This window comes from Ochotona princeps, chromosome 20 (assembly GCF_030435755.1).
Source record: "Ochotona princeps isolate mOchPri1 chromosome 20, mOchPri1.hap1, whole genome shotgun sequence".
NCBI lineage: Eukaryota > Metazoa > Chordata > Mammalia > Lagomorpha > Ochotonidae > Ochotona > Ochotona princeps.
In genome coordinates, this window is record NC_080851.1 from 29,712,053 (window position 1) to 29,724,607 (window position 12,555).

A 12,555-nucleotide genomic window follows, 5' to 3' on the forward strand; every position below is an offset into this window, starting at 1 on the left:
GCTGCACCTCTCTGGAGTTGGGGACTGGGCGCGCTGTGCTTTGGTTGTGAATCATCTATTTGTAAAAAAAAAAAAATCGAATAAATCAAATGAAAAATTAAAAAGAGCCGAGGAATTGCCCAAGGAGCACCTCTCCTTTCGCCCAGGCCAGGCACTGTCGCGGGTTGTTGCGTGGGCGCTCGCCCCACCCCACCCCCGGAGCCCTGTGCAAACTCGGCGGCGCCCTCCGCCCCCACCGCCTCTCTCTCCCTTTCTCTTCCTCCTCCTCCTCTTCCTCGGAAACCCACTCTAATTGACGCGCTGGGATTCCTCACGAGACGTTGATTTGTAGCTGGAACACGTGGCTCATTCAAAAAAGCCGGACACTCGGAGCAGATTTTTCCGCCGCCGCCCGCGCACTCCTCCCTCCTGCCCGCCGCCCCGCGGGCGCTTGGCGGGGAGGCGGCGCCGCGCTCGCGCCGGGCGCTATTTTCGCGGCGCTGCCGGGGCCGGGGCTGGGGCCGGGGCCTGGGGCCGGGGCCTGGGGCGGGGGGGCGCCGAGGAGTGCCGCCCCTCCTCTCCCCTCCCTTCCCGTCCGCTCCCCTCCCCCTCCCGGCTGGTCCCGCCTCCTCCTCCTCCTCCTCCTCCTCCTCCTCTCCGGAGTTGGGAAGACTCGTGGATGCGTCTGGGCCAGAGCCGGGCTTTTGCTTTTTTTTTCCTTTTCTTTTCTTTCTTTCTTTCTTTTTTTTGGAAACACCCAGAAAGGGGCACCCACGAGCCTTTAACGCTGGTTTCCGCCCCGGCCCCCGGGCTCGGCGCTCGCGCTGCGCGAATCTGCGCTACGAAAAGTGGTGGATCCCACCGTCCCCGTGCTGGTTTTTAATTTTTCGTTTTCTTGCCCGTTTTGTTTCCTGTCTTTTTTTTTATTTTTAAAATTCCGTTCGAGCCACCTTCTCTTCCCCACCACCACCACCAGCCGCCTTCACGATGAACAAACTGTACATCGGGAACCTGGGCGAGGACGCGGCGCCCTCGGACCTGGAAAGTATCTTCAAGGACGCCAAGATCCCGGTGTCGGGCCCCTTCCTGGTGAAAGCGGGCTACGCCTTCGTGGACTGCCCGGACGAGGGCTGGGCCCTCAAGGCCATCGAGGCGCTTTCAGGTGGGCCCCGGCCCTGGCCGCGCCGCGCTCCGAGTCTCTGCGGGACCCCCGTCTCTCTTCAGGCCGCTGGGGACGAGGCCCGAGCGCCTGGGGGTGGTCCTTGGCACGACTCCCGCTGCCCTAACCCGGGGGTCTCTTGCGGGCCAGGGGTGTGGAGGAGAGTGCGGACGCGCTGTCAAGAAAGCTCCGCGCGGGCCCAGGCGCGTGCTCCAGGCCCCGGCTCGGGCCGCGCGCTGGACGCCTGCTCGCTCGCCCTTCCTTCCTCCGGGCTTCGCTCTCTGCTCGTTCCTCGCTGCGCTAGCCGCCGCCGGCCTCCGTTGCCGAGGGGGGCTGTGGGGCTGGTGCCTCGCCCTAGCCGACGCGCCCAAAGGGGCAGGTGGGCTTGGGCGGCCTCTGGGGCGGAAAGGCTGCTCTCACTCGTCGCCTCTCGGGGTCTCTTCGACCGGCTCGGCCCCACCGCTGCGGGCGCGCTTCGCCGTTCTCGGTCTCCCTTTCTCCCCCACCCCCGAGTTTGTCCAACGTGGGGGTGGAAGGTGTCCCCTTGGGAGGCAGGAAGGGCCCAGGGCTGGGCTGCTGGCTGAGTGGCCCCTAGCTCCCGAGGGGCCCGCGCGGCCCACGCGCGCGCGGCGGCGGCGCGGGCTTTGAGCCTCGCCGGGGCCTCGGGGCGGCCAGAGGCGCCGCCCAGGGTGCGGGGTTCTCGGGGCGTTGAGCTCCGCAGGGCGCCTCACGCACCTCTCGTGTGTCCCGCAGGTAAAACGGAACTGCACGGGAAACCCATCGAAGTTGAGCACTCGGTCCCCAAAAGGCAGAGGTAAGCGGCTTTATTCTGTTCCCACCCCATTGTTGGGAGCAGAGACTCCACGGAGCCGAAAACCTATCCCGCCCTGCGCTGTCGTTGGACCGGCAGCTTCCCTTCTGCGAACGGGGGCTTGGAGAGGGGTGGGCAGAGGAGGGGAGGGATGGGGTCCTGCTGGACCGGGGACCAAGGGCCGCCGGTGGCCCCAGCTGCTCGCTTATTGTGCTGCCACCGCCGGTGATGCAAGGGGGTCCTAGCGAGGCTCTGACTGCTTAGGGGCTTTGGGCCGAGCAGGTCCAGGTGCAGCGGCAGGAAATCAAACTCGGGTCCGTGTGGGATGTGAGCCACCGCCGGTGACCACACGCACCTGGCGGGCCCGCCCCGGGGCCAGGTGTGGCGACTCTGCCCACCCGGAGCACGCTTCTGCCCCTGCCAGTGCACAGGCCACGCTGGGGGTCCGGGCTTCCCAGCCCAGCAGGGCCTTTCAGTCCCCACAGACTCTCAGGTCCCTGCCGCCCCAGCCTTTGTCTCTCTCGGAGTCCCGACGCTCCCCCACCCTGTCTTCTTGGGTCCGTGCATGGTATTTATTTTTGCTTTAATTTTTTTTTTCTCACAGATAGCTAGCAGGGTGGGGAAAACGGGGGTTCGGGGCTGTTGAGCAGCGTGTGTGGTGCGTGCCACTTTGTAGTGTGCCTGCCTGCTGACTCTCAGGCTTTGACGCTTTTGGGCAAACAGGCTGTGTTTTCTAGAGCAGGCCGGATCCAGGCTCTGGGACCCTGCGGGTAGCGTCGGGGCTAGCCCAGGCCTCTCCGGGTCCTGCGGGGTGGGCCTGTGGTGCCCGCCGCCCTCGCCCCCCCACGCCTGCACTCCTAACCCGGGCCAAACAACGTAGCCAGGAGTGAATGGAAAGCCGGGCTATGTGTCTGGCTCAGCGTGGGCGAGGCGTTTGCTGTGCGGTTGTTCCTGCGGTGCTGCGTGCAGGATCACCCACCGTGGCTCACAGCTGTCTTCCGGGCAACGCATCTTCATGAATCTTGTCTGTAGGAGTGAGTTGTTTAGTGTTTGTGCGGATTTCTCTTGAATATGTGCTTAATTTTTCATTAACACAATGAGGCAAAAGGAGTTTTAGTGACCGATTCGATTGAATTCTGTTTGGAAATGTTGGAAGGGGTCATTTCATGTAATGTAAACAACAAAAAATGCTAAAATAACTGCATTTGTGTTGAAAAGTGTCTCAGTGGATCTAGTCTAGCAGGAGTTGAAAAACAGACGTCATAGCCACCGTGTAAAGAAATTTAAAGGTCTGTCGTGTGAACTGGGCACTTCAAAAAAAATAAATAAAAAAGACCTTCTGCAAATTCTGATTTCAGAGTTAGCCATTATGTCTTAGCTTTGGTCAGCTGTGGAAAGGAAGGGAAGCAAATGGTTATCTTTTAAGTACTGGTGTTTGAATGGTGGGGAGCCTTCCGAAATGCAAACAAGGAGTGTCTTGTTTGCAGGTAGACTGGTTAACCTACATGCAAAGGCACCTGAGTGGCTTCACCGCTCGCTTTTGCTCTGCAAACTTGTGGGTTTCTTCCCATGTGTGGGGAGTTAACTTGGAAGTGTCATGTGATGCCCACTGCTTGTTTTAGATTTGTGCCCAGCCCTGTTACTTTATTACAGCCAGGAGTTCCTCTTTGAGAAAGCATGTAAGATGCCATGTTAGTAGTGGCAGCAAGTGTCTGGGAGGAAGTTTTTCAAGTTTATAAACATTTTGACATTTTGAAGCTGGTTTTTACGCTAGCATTACATTGTGTCACTAGCAGCCTGAAGGGGTAAAATACATTGGCATTTTTTAAAGCATTAATTTGAGAGAACTATCAAGGACTGTAAATCCTTTGCTTTTATTCAGAGATCTTAAAAAGAGTCAGTCCTCTCTCTGCTCCAGGAAATTCACTGGAAATTGGTATTACCGTTTGCTTTCACTGACCCTCCGACCCTCTGAGTCGCAGTGTAGTTTTCCTTATCTTAGCTGTTCCATTGCCTGCCCAGGCTCTGGAAGAGGGCAGAGAAGGGTCCAGATGGCCAGTGTTCGGTACTTGATGGCCATGAGAGAAATTTGAGAGCTGTAGACCACTCTGCTAAGGAAGCTTGTGGGACGTGGGAGTGGAATGCTGTATGCTTGGTAGTCATTTCGTTCAGTGCGGTCATTGTGGCTCCCACACAGGTTCAGCCATGACCTTTCTACCTGCTGTGCAAGGCATGTAGGGAGCCTAGTGTGCCCCTGCTGACGGCTGCTCCGGAGAGGGGTGAGTGAACTTGCAGCCTGGGAGCAGGGGAGCAGGCCCTGGAGGCCTTTGGCTGCATGGCAGGCTGGTCTAGCTCCCACTACCAGGGAACTGGGGAGCTGGGCGGGACCCTTTCAGGAAGGACATTGTTGAGCTTTCTGGAGACCAAGTTTAGCTCCCTAAGAGATTACTTGCCTCCTGGGGGAATGTAGAAGGAATGTGGCTTTTCTGCATTCAAACACAATCCCCCCTCCCCCGTTGGGAAGATTGTATCAGCCTCCCCCAACTCTGGAGAACCCCTGCCTGCCCCTAGGGGCACACAAAGGATAGTGCTTGGAGTGGCTTCTTCACTCCCCCACCCCCCAGCTATAGGCTTGCTGTCTGTCCAGCTGCTTCCCTGGAGGTCTGGGTGAGTGTGGACTTAGTTGTAACTTTGAAAGACTGTAGCTGAGTTTGATTGGAAGAGCTGCTGGTGAATTTGTGGACTTTGCGTTTGCCTCCTGTGTGATTTTATAAATAGCACTGATGTGGTGTTGTGTTGTGGGCTGTGGGGCATGAGAGAGGGAAGGGGAAATTCGCTGACGCTGGGCAACTGAGAAGATGGTGGTTTTAGTTCAATTTCCATGGCTTTTTAAAATTATGAGAATCATTTCTCTCATCTTCGGATGTTTACCGTTTGCAATGGGACTTCCTCATGATTCAGTTGTTAGTGTTGATTGGGATTATGGATAGCTGAAATGGTTTAAATAAAGGAGAGAAAACTTTTACAGTTACTGTTTCAACTTTGAAGACAACTTTGGAAGCCTGCAGTGAGTCCTGCCCAAGCTTAAAGGTCCATGTTTATTTTGCTTCCTTAAAAAAGGAAATAAACTTTTTAAATTACTTTTCATATGAGAATCTTGAGTTTAACATACAAATTGGATAGAGCATCCTGAAGGTCTGAGGGTTGGGGGTTAAAGTGAGCACACTACAGAGGTTATTGAGGAGGTGGTGTTGCATTGCAGTAGCTGTTAAGTATAAAGTACTGTGACGCCTGGCCAGCTGTGTGCCCATCCGTCAGGCCCAGGACTCCTAACCTGGGGGGTGGAGGAGGATTCTGCTGTCAAAGGTGTGATTAGCACAGGTGTGATTAGCCGCTCCTTATCAGTGCAGTCAAGGGGAGGCTGATGACTTGGAGACTTTCTCACACCTGCAGAGACTTGAGTTTCTGAATGGGTGAAAGCTTTCTCCATACTGGTGAGGGTTGTAACTGGGGACAAACTTCCTGTGGTTAGTTTTTTTTTTTTTTTTAAAGATTTATTCATTTTATTACAGTCAGATATACAGAGGAGGAGAGACAGAGAGGAACATCTTCCGTCCGATGATTCACTCCCCAAGTGAACCACAACGGCCGGTGCTCGCCGATCCAAAACCGGGAACCAGGAACCTCTTCCGGGTCTCCCACGCGGGTGCAGGGTCCCAAAGCATTGGTCCGTCCTCAACTCCTTTCCCAGGCCACTAGCACTAGTTGGATGGGAAGTGGAGCTGCTGGGATTAGAACTGGCGCCCGTATGGGATCCCGGGGCGTTCAAGGTGAGGACTTTTAGCCACTAGGCCACGCCGCCGGGCCCCCTATGGTTAGTTTTAAGATCAGCAATGCCTGACTGGTTGAAGCTGAAGAAGTTTGTAGTTTGTTTTAATAAATTCTCAATACATTAAGAAAGGATTTGGAATGCTTTTCTTCCTTTGGCCCTAGTATGGTGTGACCATATCAGTGAGTTCTCCCATCTGTCTACCCAGGAACTCCCCAAACACCGGCAGCTGTCAGGGTGGGGGAGCTAGGCACTGGAAACTGTCAGGGTCTCCCTCATGAGTGGCAGAGACCTCACTGCTTGAGCCCTTAATTGCTGTCTCCCAGGGTGTACATCAGCAGGAAGCTGGAACTGGGGTGGGGTGGAGGGCTGGAGCCAGGGATGGGACACAGGCACTGTAACTTGGATTGACTTCACCGCTAAGCCAGTGCCTACCCTGCCCCTAGTAGAATTTTTGCCAATTCTGTGAATCCCAGTGAGCAGTTTCTGGGCATGGTAGTGCGTTGGAACTCAGAAGTGTGGATTGTGCCTGGAGCTGGGCGGGGGGAGGAGATTGAGAGTCTGGAGTTCTGTTTCTGGAAGCTTTCCTCTTGATTTGTGTGATCACTAGCATTCTCTGGTGAGGCCACAGGCTGCTCTGATACGCCATGAAGGGTGTATTTTGTTCTGAGGTTTTGCCACTGTGCTTGAAACCATTCGTTGGTGAAGACTTCAAAAAACATCCTCAGCCATTACAGACATCTGGGGTTTTCCCTGTAAAAGCCTGACTTGAGTTTTCATGAGTCTTGAGGTAACTCATTGCCTTTTGCACGTCTTGGGCAGAAATTAAGAGGGAAGTTATCTTTGCTGTGCTTTGAAATTTTCTCTTTTAAAGATTTATGTATTTCATTTGAAAGTCGTAAGAGTTACAGAGAGGGAGAGACAGATCTTCTGTTGGTTCACTTCTCAAACGGCTGCAGCAGCCAGAGCTGGGCTGTTTGGAAGCTGGAAGCTTCTTCCAGATCTTCCACATGAATGCAGGGCCCCAAGTCCACTGCTTTCCCAGACCAGTAGCAGGGAGCCAGATCAGAAGTGGATCCTGCCTCTGGTAGTGGCTTCATTCACTCACCACAGTGCTAGCCCTGAGGCCCTCAATGGAGGATTAAGATTGTGAGTTAAAGTGGCCCAATTGCTACTGTCCTAAGCAACACTCAGGCTATGGCTGTTCTAGAGTAACTGTTTTCAAAAGGTCCGAATTGCCTTGCTCACTCTCTCTGGCAGTTCGTTTGGGCCCGGGAGGAAGAAGAAGAGGCGGAAAGATGATTCGCTGTGCTATTCTTAGCCAGGCTTTGGCCTCTGATTCAAGCTCCTGGAGTCAACGGGCAGGAGGTGGCAGTGTGGTAGTGATGGCTGAGGAGTGGGATCCGCTCTCTGCCCCGTAAATCGGCTCTTTACCAATTGGCTTGGGCTGCCAAGATTTTGCTTTGCAGGCGGGTGGCAGGCGTAGTTTTGAGTACCCCATTAAACTGAGGGTGTAATTTATCAGGGTCTGAAATTGCTATTTGGCAAGAGTTCAGTATTGGTAAATAAACAGTTATAAATATTAATACAGCATGTGAATTTTATTGCCCTGAAGAGTAATACTCAGTACATAAACTGTACATATTTTAGGGAATTATCCTGAGACCATTTAACTTGATAGGAAATGTTTGAAGTGATTGCCTACATGTTCTTGGAGGACTCTGGTGGCGCTGGGAGAGCAGGGAGGACTGAATGCATGGAGCATGTGACATGAGTCGTGCGGGCAGTTATGAGCATGGTGTTTCCATTAACTGCTGCTGCACACCAAACCAGCCCCGAAGCGTGGAGGCTCAGGGCAGCACCTCACTCTTTCTCAGGATGCTGTTAGCAGGCTGCTTCTGTCCTGGGTCACTCACTGAACCTGGAGAAGATACCCAAGAAGGCTTCCCTGGAAGAACTGGCCTTTAGGTGCTTATCCTTGGGGCTGTTCTCCACTGGCTGGGCTCTCTTCCCTCAGTAGTATTCTGAACTCACAGGGACTGACTATCCCCAAGCACAATGGAAGCCACGAGGCCCCTTTTATTCATTTATTTAAGAGGCAGAGACAGTTTTCCTCTTTTTATTTTATTTTAGGTTTCCTCTTTTTTTTTAAAAAAAATATTTTTATTGGAAAGTCAGATACACAGAGAGGAGGAGAGACAGAGAGGAAGATCTTCGGTCCAATGGTTCACTCCCCAAGAGGCCGCAACAGCCGGAACTGGGCCGGTCTGAAGCCAGGAGTCCGGAGCCTCTTCTGGATCTCCCATGTGAGTGCAGGGTCTCAAGGTGTTGAGCCGGCCTCAACTGCTTTTGTAGGCTACAGGCAGGGAGTTGGATGGGAAGCAGGGCTGCCGGGATTAGAACCAGTGCCTATATAGGATCCTGCCACGTTCAAGGTGAGGACGTTAGCCGCTAGGCTACAGCGCCGGGACCTAGAGCTTTCCTCTTCTGCTCCATGCCCTGAATGAATGCAATGGCCAGGGTTTGGCAAGGCTGAAGTTGACCACCAGGAATTTCACCTGAACCTCCTACCTGGAGAGCAGTAGCCCAAGGACTTGGGGTCACTTTGTGCTGCTTTCCAAGGCTCGTTAGCAGGGAGCAGGATCAGAAGTGGAGTAGCCAGGACTCCAGCTTGTGCTCCAATGGAATACCGACCTCACAGGCGGTGACAGCCCAACTGCCTTGCAGTGCCAGCTCCTGCTAGTTCTCTTACAGGCTAAATCCATGACCAGGTGTTCCGAGCTAGCAGTCTGGACGCCTGTGCCCGACATGGATCTAAGATCCAGTTCTATCAGCAGTCCCAGCTTCCTGGAATTAATGGAGACACTGGGATGCAGCTGAGATGGTGCAAGTAGTTATATCCCTGATGGGAGCCAGTTCGAGTCCCAGCTGTTCCGCTTCCACTTTCGCTCTGCTAATGTGCCTGGGAAAACAGCAAGGATGGCCCCAGCTCCCATGAAGGAGACTGGGGTGAAGCGCCTGGTTTTGGCCTGGCGCAGTCTTGGCCTTTGTAGCCATCTAGGGAATAAACTAGCCCATGGAAGCGCTCCTTATCTCTCCGCTCCGTAACTATGCCTTTCACGTAATTGTCCTTTCAAAAAAATTTTAAAAAATGTCCTTAAGTCTTAAGAGAAACAAAATGCTGAAGGGCACAGCTCCCAGTGGTACCCGGGGTTCCCTCCCCAGAAGTCACCGCTCTGACAGATGGCATCGTCTCCCAGCCACTTGCTGTGGCTGAGTCACCCTGTCCTCTGCTCGTCTGATCTCCTTCACCTAGTCCATCACAGATCTTGGCTGCTCAGGTGTTTTATGTTCCAAGTATTCCGAAGCCACTGCTCGTGTCCTCCAGTCTCTAGAAGATCTGTATAGATGATGCTGTGTGCCTGCTGCTCAGCCATCTACCCACTGGTCCTGTGCACCAGAACACAGAGTCTCTTTCTCTGGAATCTGCACTGATGAGAGTCAGACAAGCAACCGTGTTCCGCTGTTGAATCTGTCCTTTAAATAGAATCATTTATTTGAGAGAGAGGGAGGGACAGCATTCTCATCCAGTGATGCACTGCTACAGCCTGCTATGGTTTAGACCTGGCCGGAGGCTGAAGTCAGGAGCCGGGAGCTTCATCTTGATCTCCCACGTGGGAGCTCGAGCCCAAACACTTGGGCCATCTTTCATTGCTTTCCCAGGTACGGTAGCAGGGAGCTAGATTGAAAGTGGAGCAGGGGCCCTGCGGCGTGGCCTAGCGGCTAAAGTCCTCACCTTGAACGCCCCGGGATCCCATATGGGCGCCAGTTCTAATCCCGGCAGCTCCACTTCCCATCCAGCTCCCTGCTTGTGGCCTGGGAAAGTAGTCGAGGACGGCCCAAAGCTTTGGGACCCTGCACCCACGTGGGAGACAGGGAAGAGGTTCCAGGTTCCTGGCTTCGGATCGGCGAGCACCGGCCGTTGTGGTTCACTTGGGGAGTGAATCATCGGACGGAAGATCTTCCTCTCTGTCTCTCCTCCTCTCTGTATATCTGACTTTGTAATAAATAAATAAATCTTTAAAAAAAAAAAGAAAGTGGAGCAGCTAGGACTCAAACTGCTGTGCATATAGGGTGCAGGCATTTCAGGCAGCTACTTTACCTGCTATGTCAGAATGCTTATTAAACTTTAAATAAAGAAGTGGAGAGCTCAGTGTGGTAGCCTAGCAGCTGAAGTCTTCACCTTGCACATTCCCAGGATCCCATAGGGATGGCGGTTCGTATCCCAGCTGCTCCACTTCCCATCCAGCTTCCTGCTTTTGGCCTGGGAAAGCAGTTGAGGCCGTCCCAAAGCCTTGGGACCCTGCACCCACATGGGAGACTCGGAAGAAGCTCCTAGCTTTGGATTAGCTCAGCCCTGGCCGTTGGAGCTGTTTGGGGAATGAACCAGTGGATAGAAGATCCTTCTTCTTTGTTTCTCTTCTGTGTATATCTGTCTTTCCAATAAAAATAAATAAATCTTAAAGAAGTTGAAGACGTTTGTACATACCAGTCTGGGGTAATGGGAAAGAGGGAGTGCAGTAAAAACCCCAGGGGGAGTTTTAGTTTGTGGAATTTGAAGTCTCAGGACTGAGTGAAATCACAGAGGTTGGAGCCTGTGCTCAAGAGGACAGAGCCCAGTGAAGGGGCCGTGAGGGTGCTTTGCTAGCAGAGAGCAGGCACTGGTTACTTAGAGAGGCGAGTGAGGAAAGTCTGTGGAGAAAGAGGAGGAGGGGTCATCCCCCGTGTGGAACACCAAGGCCAGGTTCTGGTTTTACAGGGATTAATAAGCAAATGGGAGTGGCGTTCAGTCTGCACGTGCTGGTCTGTGCCAATCCGAAGCCAGGAGCCAGGAACTTCCTCCCTGTCTCCCACACAGGTGCAGGGTCCCAAGGCTTTGGGCCGTCCTTGACTGCTTTCCCAGGCTACAAGCAGGGAACTGGATGGGAAGTGGAGCTGCCGGGATTAGAACCGGCACCCATATGGGATCCCAGTGCATTCAAGGCAAGGACTTTAGCCGCTAGGCCACGCCGCAGGGCCCTGCACGTGCTGGTCTGAAGAACTCTCTTCAAGACTTTGTTCTTTGTGTATGTGAATTCTTTGATTAGGAAAGTGTTTTCAAAATATGTTAGATACTTGCTATTTTGAAAAAGGGAAAAACGAAGACAACTGAAACAGCAGATTCTAGATTGGCAGTAGTTGCTCTGCTGAAGGATTCTCCCTAAGGCCCTGGGGGAAGACACCTGCTCAAGGCCCTGGGCACGGTAGGCAGGGGCAGACTGCCCTGCATGCCTGAGCAGGGATGTTCTGTTGCTCCGTACGTGTGAGGTCTTAGTGGGCTGCTTTGAAGGGTTGGCTTGCCTTCTCTTAGCTAAAATACAGATAGAGGTAGTTTAGAATTGGGGTTGGTCATGGAATGACATTCAGGTAACCTGGTTTTTCTTTCTTTTTTCTTTCTTTTTTTTTTTTTTTTGAATAAAGATTGCTCTATTGGTTTTAAAGGCAGAGTTCGGGAGATGAAGAGGCAGAGACAGAATGAGCTTCTATCTGATGATTTGCTCCCCAAATAGTCACGGTGATCAGTGCTGGCCAGGCTGAACCCAGGAGCCTGGAACTCCATCTGGGTCTCCTGCCTCTGTGACAGGTGTCCAGGCATCTTGTCATCAGTTGCTGTCTTCCCAGGTGATGAGCAGGAAGCTGGACCAGAAGCAGAATAGACAGGATTCGAAGCTAGCGTTGCAGATGGTGGTTTAATGCACTGTACCACAACGCCAACCCTTGCATCCTTTTTGGCTTTGAGGTATGTTTTCGCAGTTTCGCCTTCCTGTGAATGAATTGCAGAGGTGAAAGGGGACCAAAGGAGATAAGAGGTAGGACAGAGGGCATGGGGAGGGAGGCTCAAGGGCTTTGTCTGGGGAGAGTGACTGACTCATGGGGATGGGCTCCTGGGTCGTAAAAGAGGTAGGGGTGTATGGAGCGGAGTCCATGGGGGCGCAGGGAGGCCCCTCTCTGGCCCAGCTCCTTATCGAGTTTGGGAGGGCCCTGGTTTGCACAAGGAAGTCTCTCTAACGTTAGATCTCATTGAGGAGTGTAGAAAGGGAAAATCATACTGAAACCTTGATTAGGAACCCTGTTTTTCTGTTTCTCTGAAGAGTTTCTGCAAGGAGGTTGGATGGAGGCTTTAGGTCAGGGTTTGAAGCCTTGCTGCATTGAACCAGATGCATGGTATTGTTGACGGGTAAAGACGTTGAGGGGCTGTGGCTTGGAATGGAACTGGTACTTCATGGGGTCCTGCAGCCCAGGTGTGAGGCCCCAACACAGTGTTAGGCAGTGGCTGCTCCAGTAGCAGCTGTTTTCTTTGCCCTTGAGACGCAGAGGTTGGGCTGGGTAGATGTAGCTGACTGCGATCAGTGCTGGTGATGGAAGCACAGATCTTACTGGAGAGAGAGGTGGGTTTTGTTATTTACAGTAAGCATGTAATAGCCTTTTCTTTTTAAAAAATATTTTTATTTACTTAATTGAAAAGCTAAGTTACAGAGAGAGAGGAGAGATTATGCATCTACTGGTTCACTCCCTAAATAGGGGGAAGCTGGGAGCTGGATGGAAAGTGGAGTGGCTGGGACACGAACTGGTGCCCATAGAGGATCCTGGCGTGTTCAAGGTGAGGGTTTACTACTGAGCCATCGCGCTGGGCCCCACATTTCACAGTCCAGGTCTCCTGCACGGGCAGCAGAAGCC

The 12,555-nt window shown here is 53.0% G+C and overlaps 1 protein-coding gene across 2 annotated transcripts in view; it reads left to right on the top strand.

The window, feature by feature from the left end:
• Window positions 1-702: 702 nt before the first annotated feature.
• IGF2BP3 (insulin like growth factor 2 mRNA binding protein 3) overlaps window positions 703-12,555 on the top strand; it is a 107,284-nt gene continuing 95,431 nt past the window's right edge. For both annotated transcript variants that reach the window (XM_004582444.2, XM_058678198.1), the window contains exons 1-2: window positions 703-1,141; window positions 1,892-1,952. In XM_004582444.2, coding sequence (XP_004582501.1) covers window positions 967-1,141; window positions 1,892-1,952 — 236 coding nt within the window. In that variant the 5' untranslated portion in view covers window positions 703-966. The remainder of the gene's footprint in view (window positions 1,142-1,891; window positions 1,953-12,555) is intronic.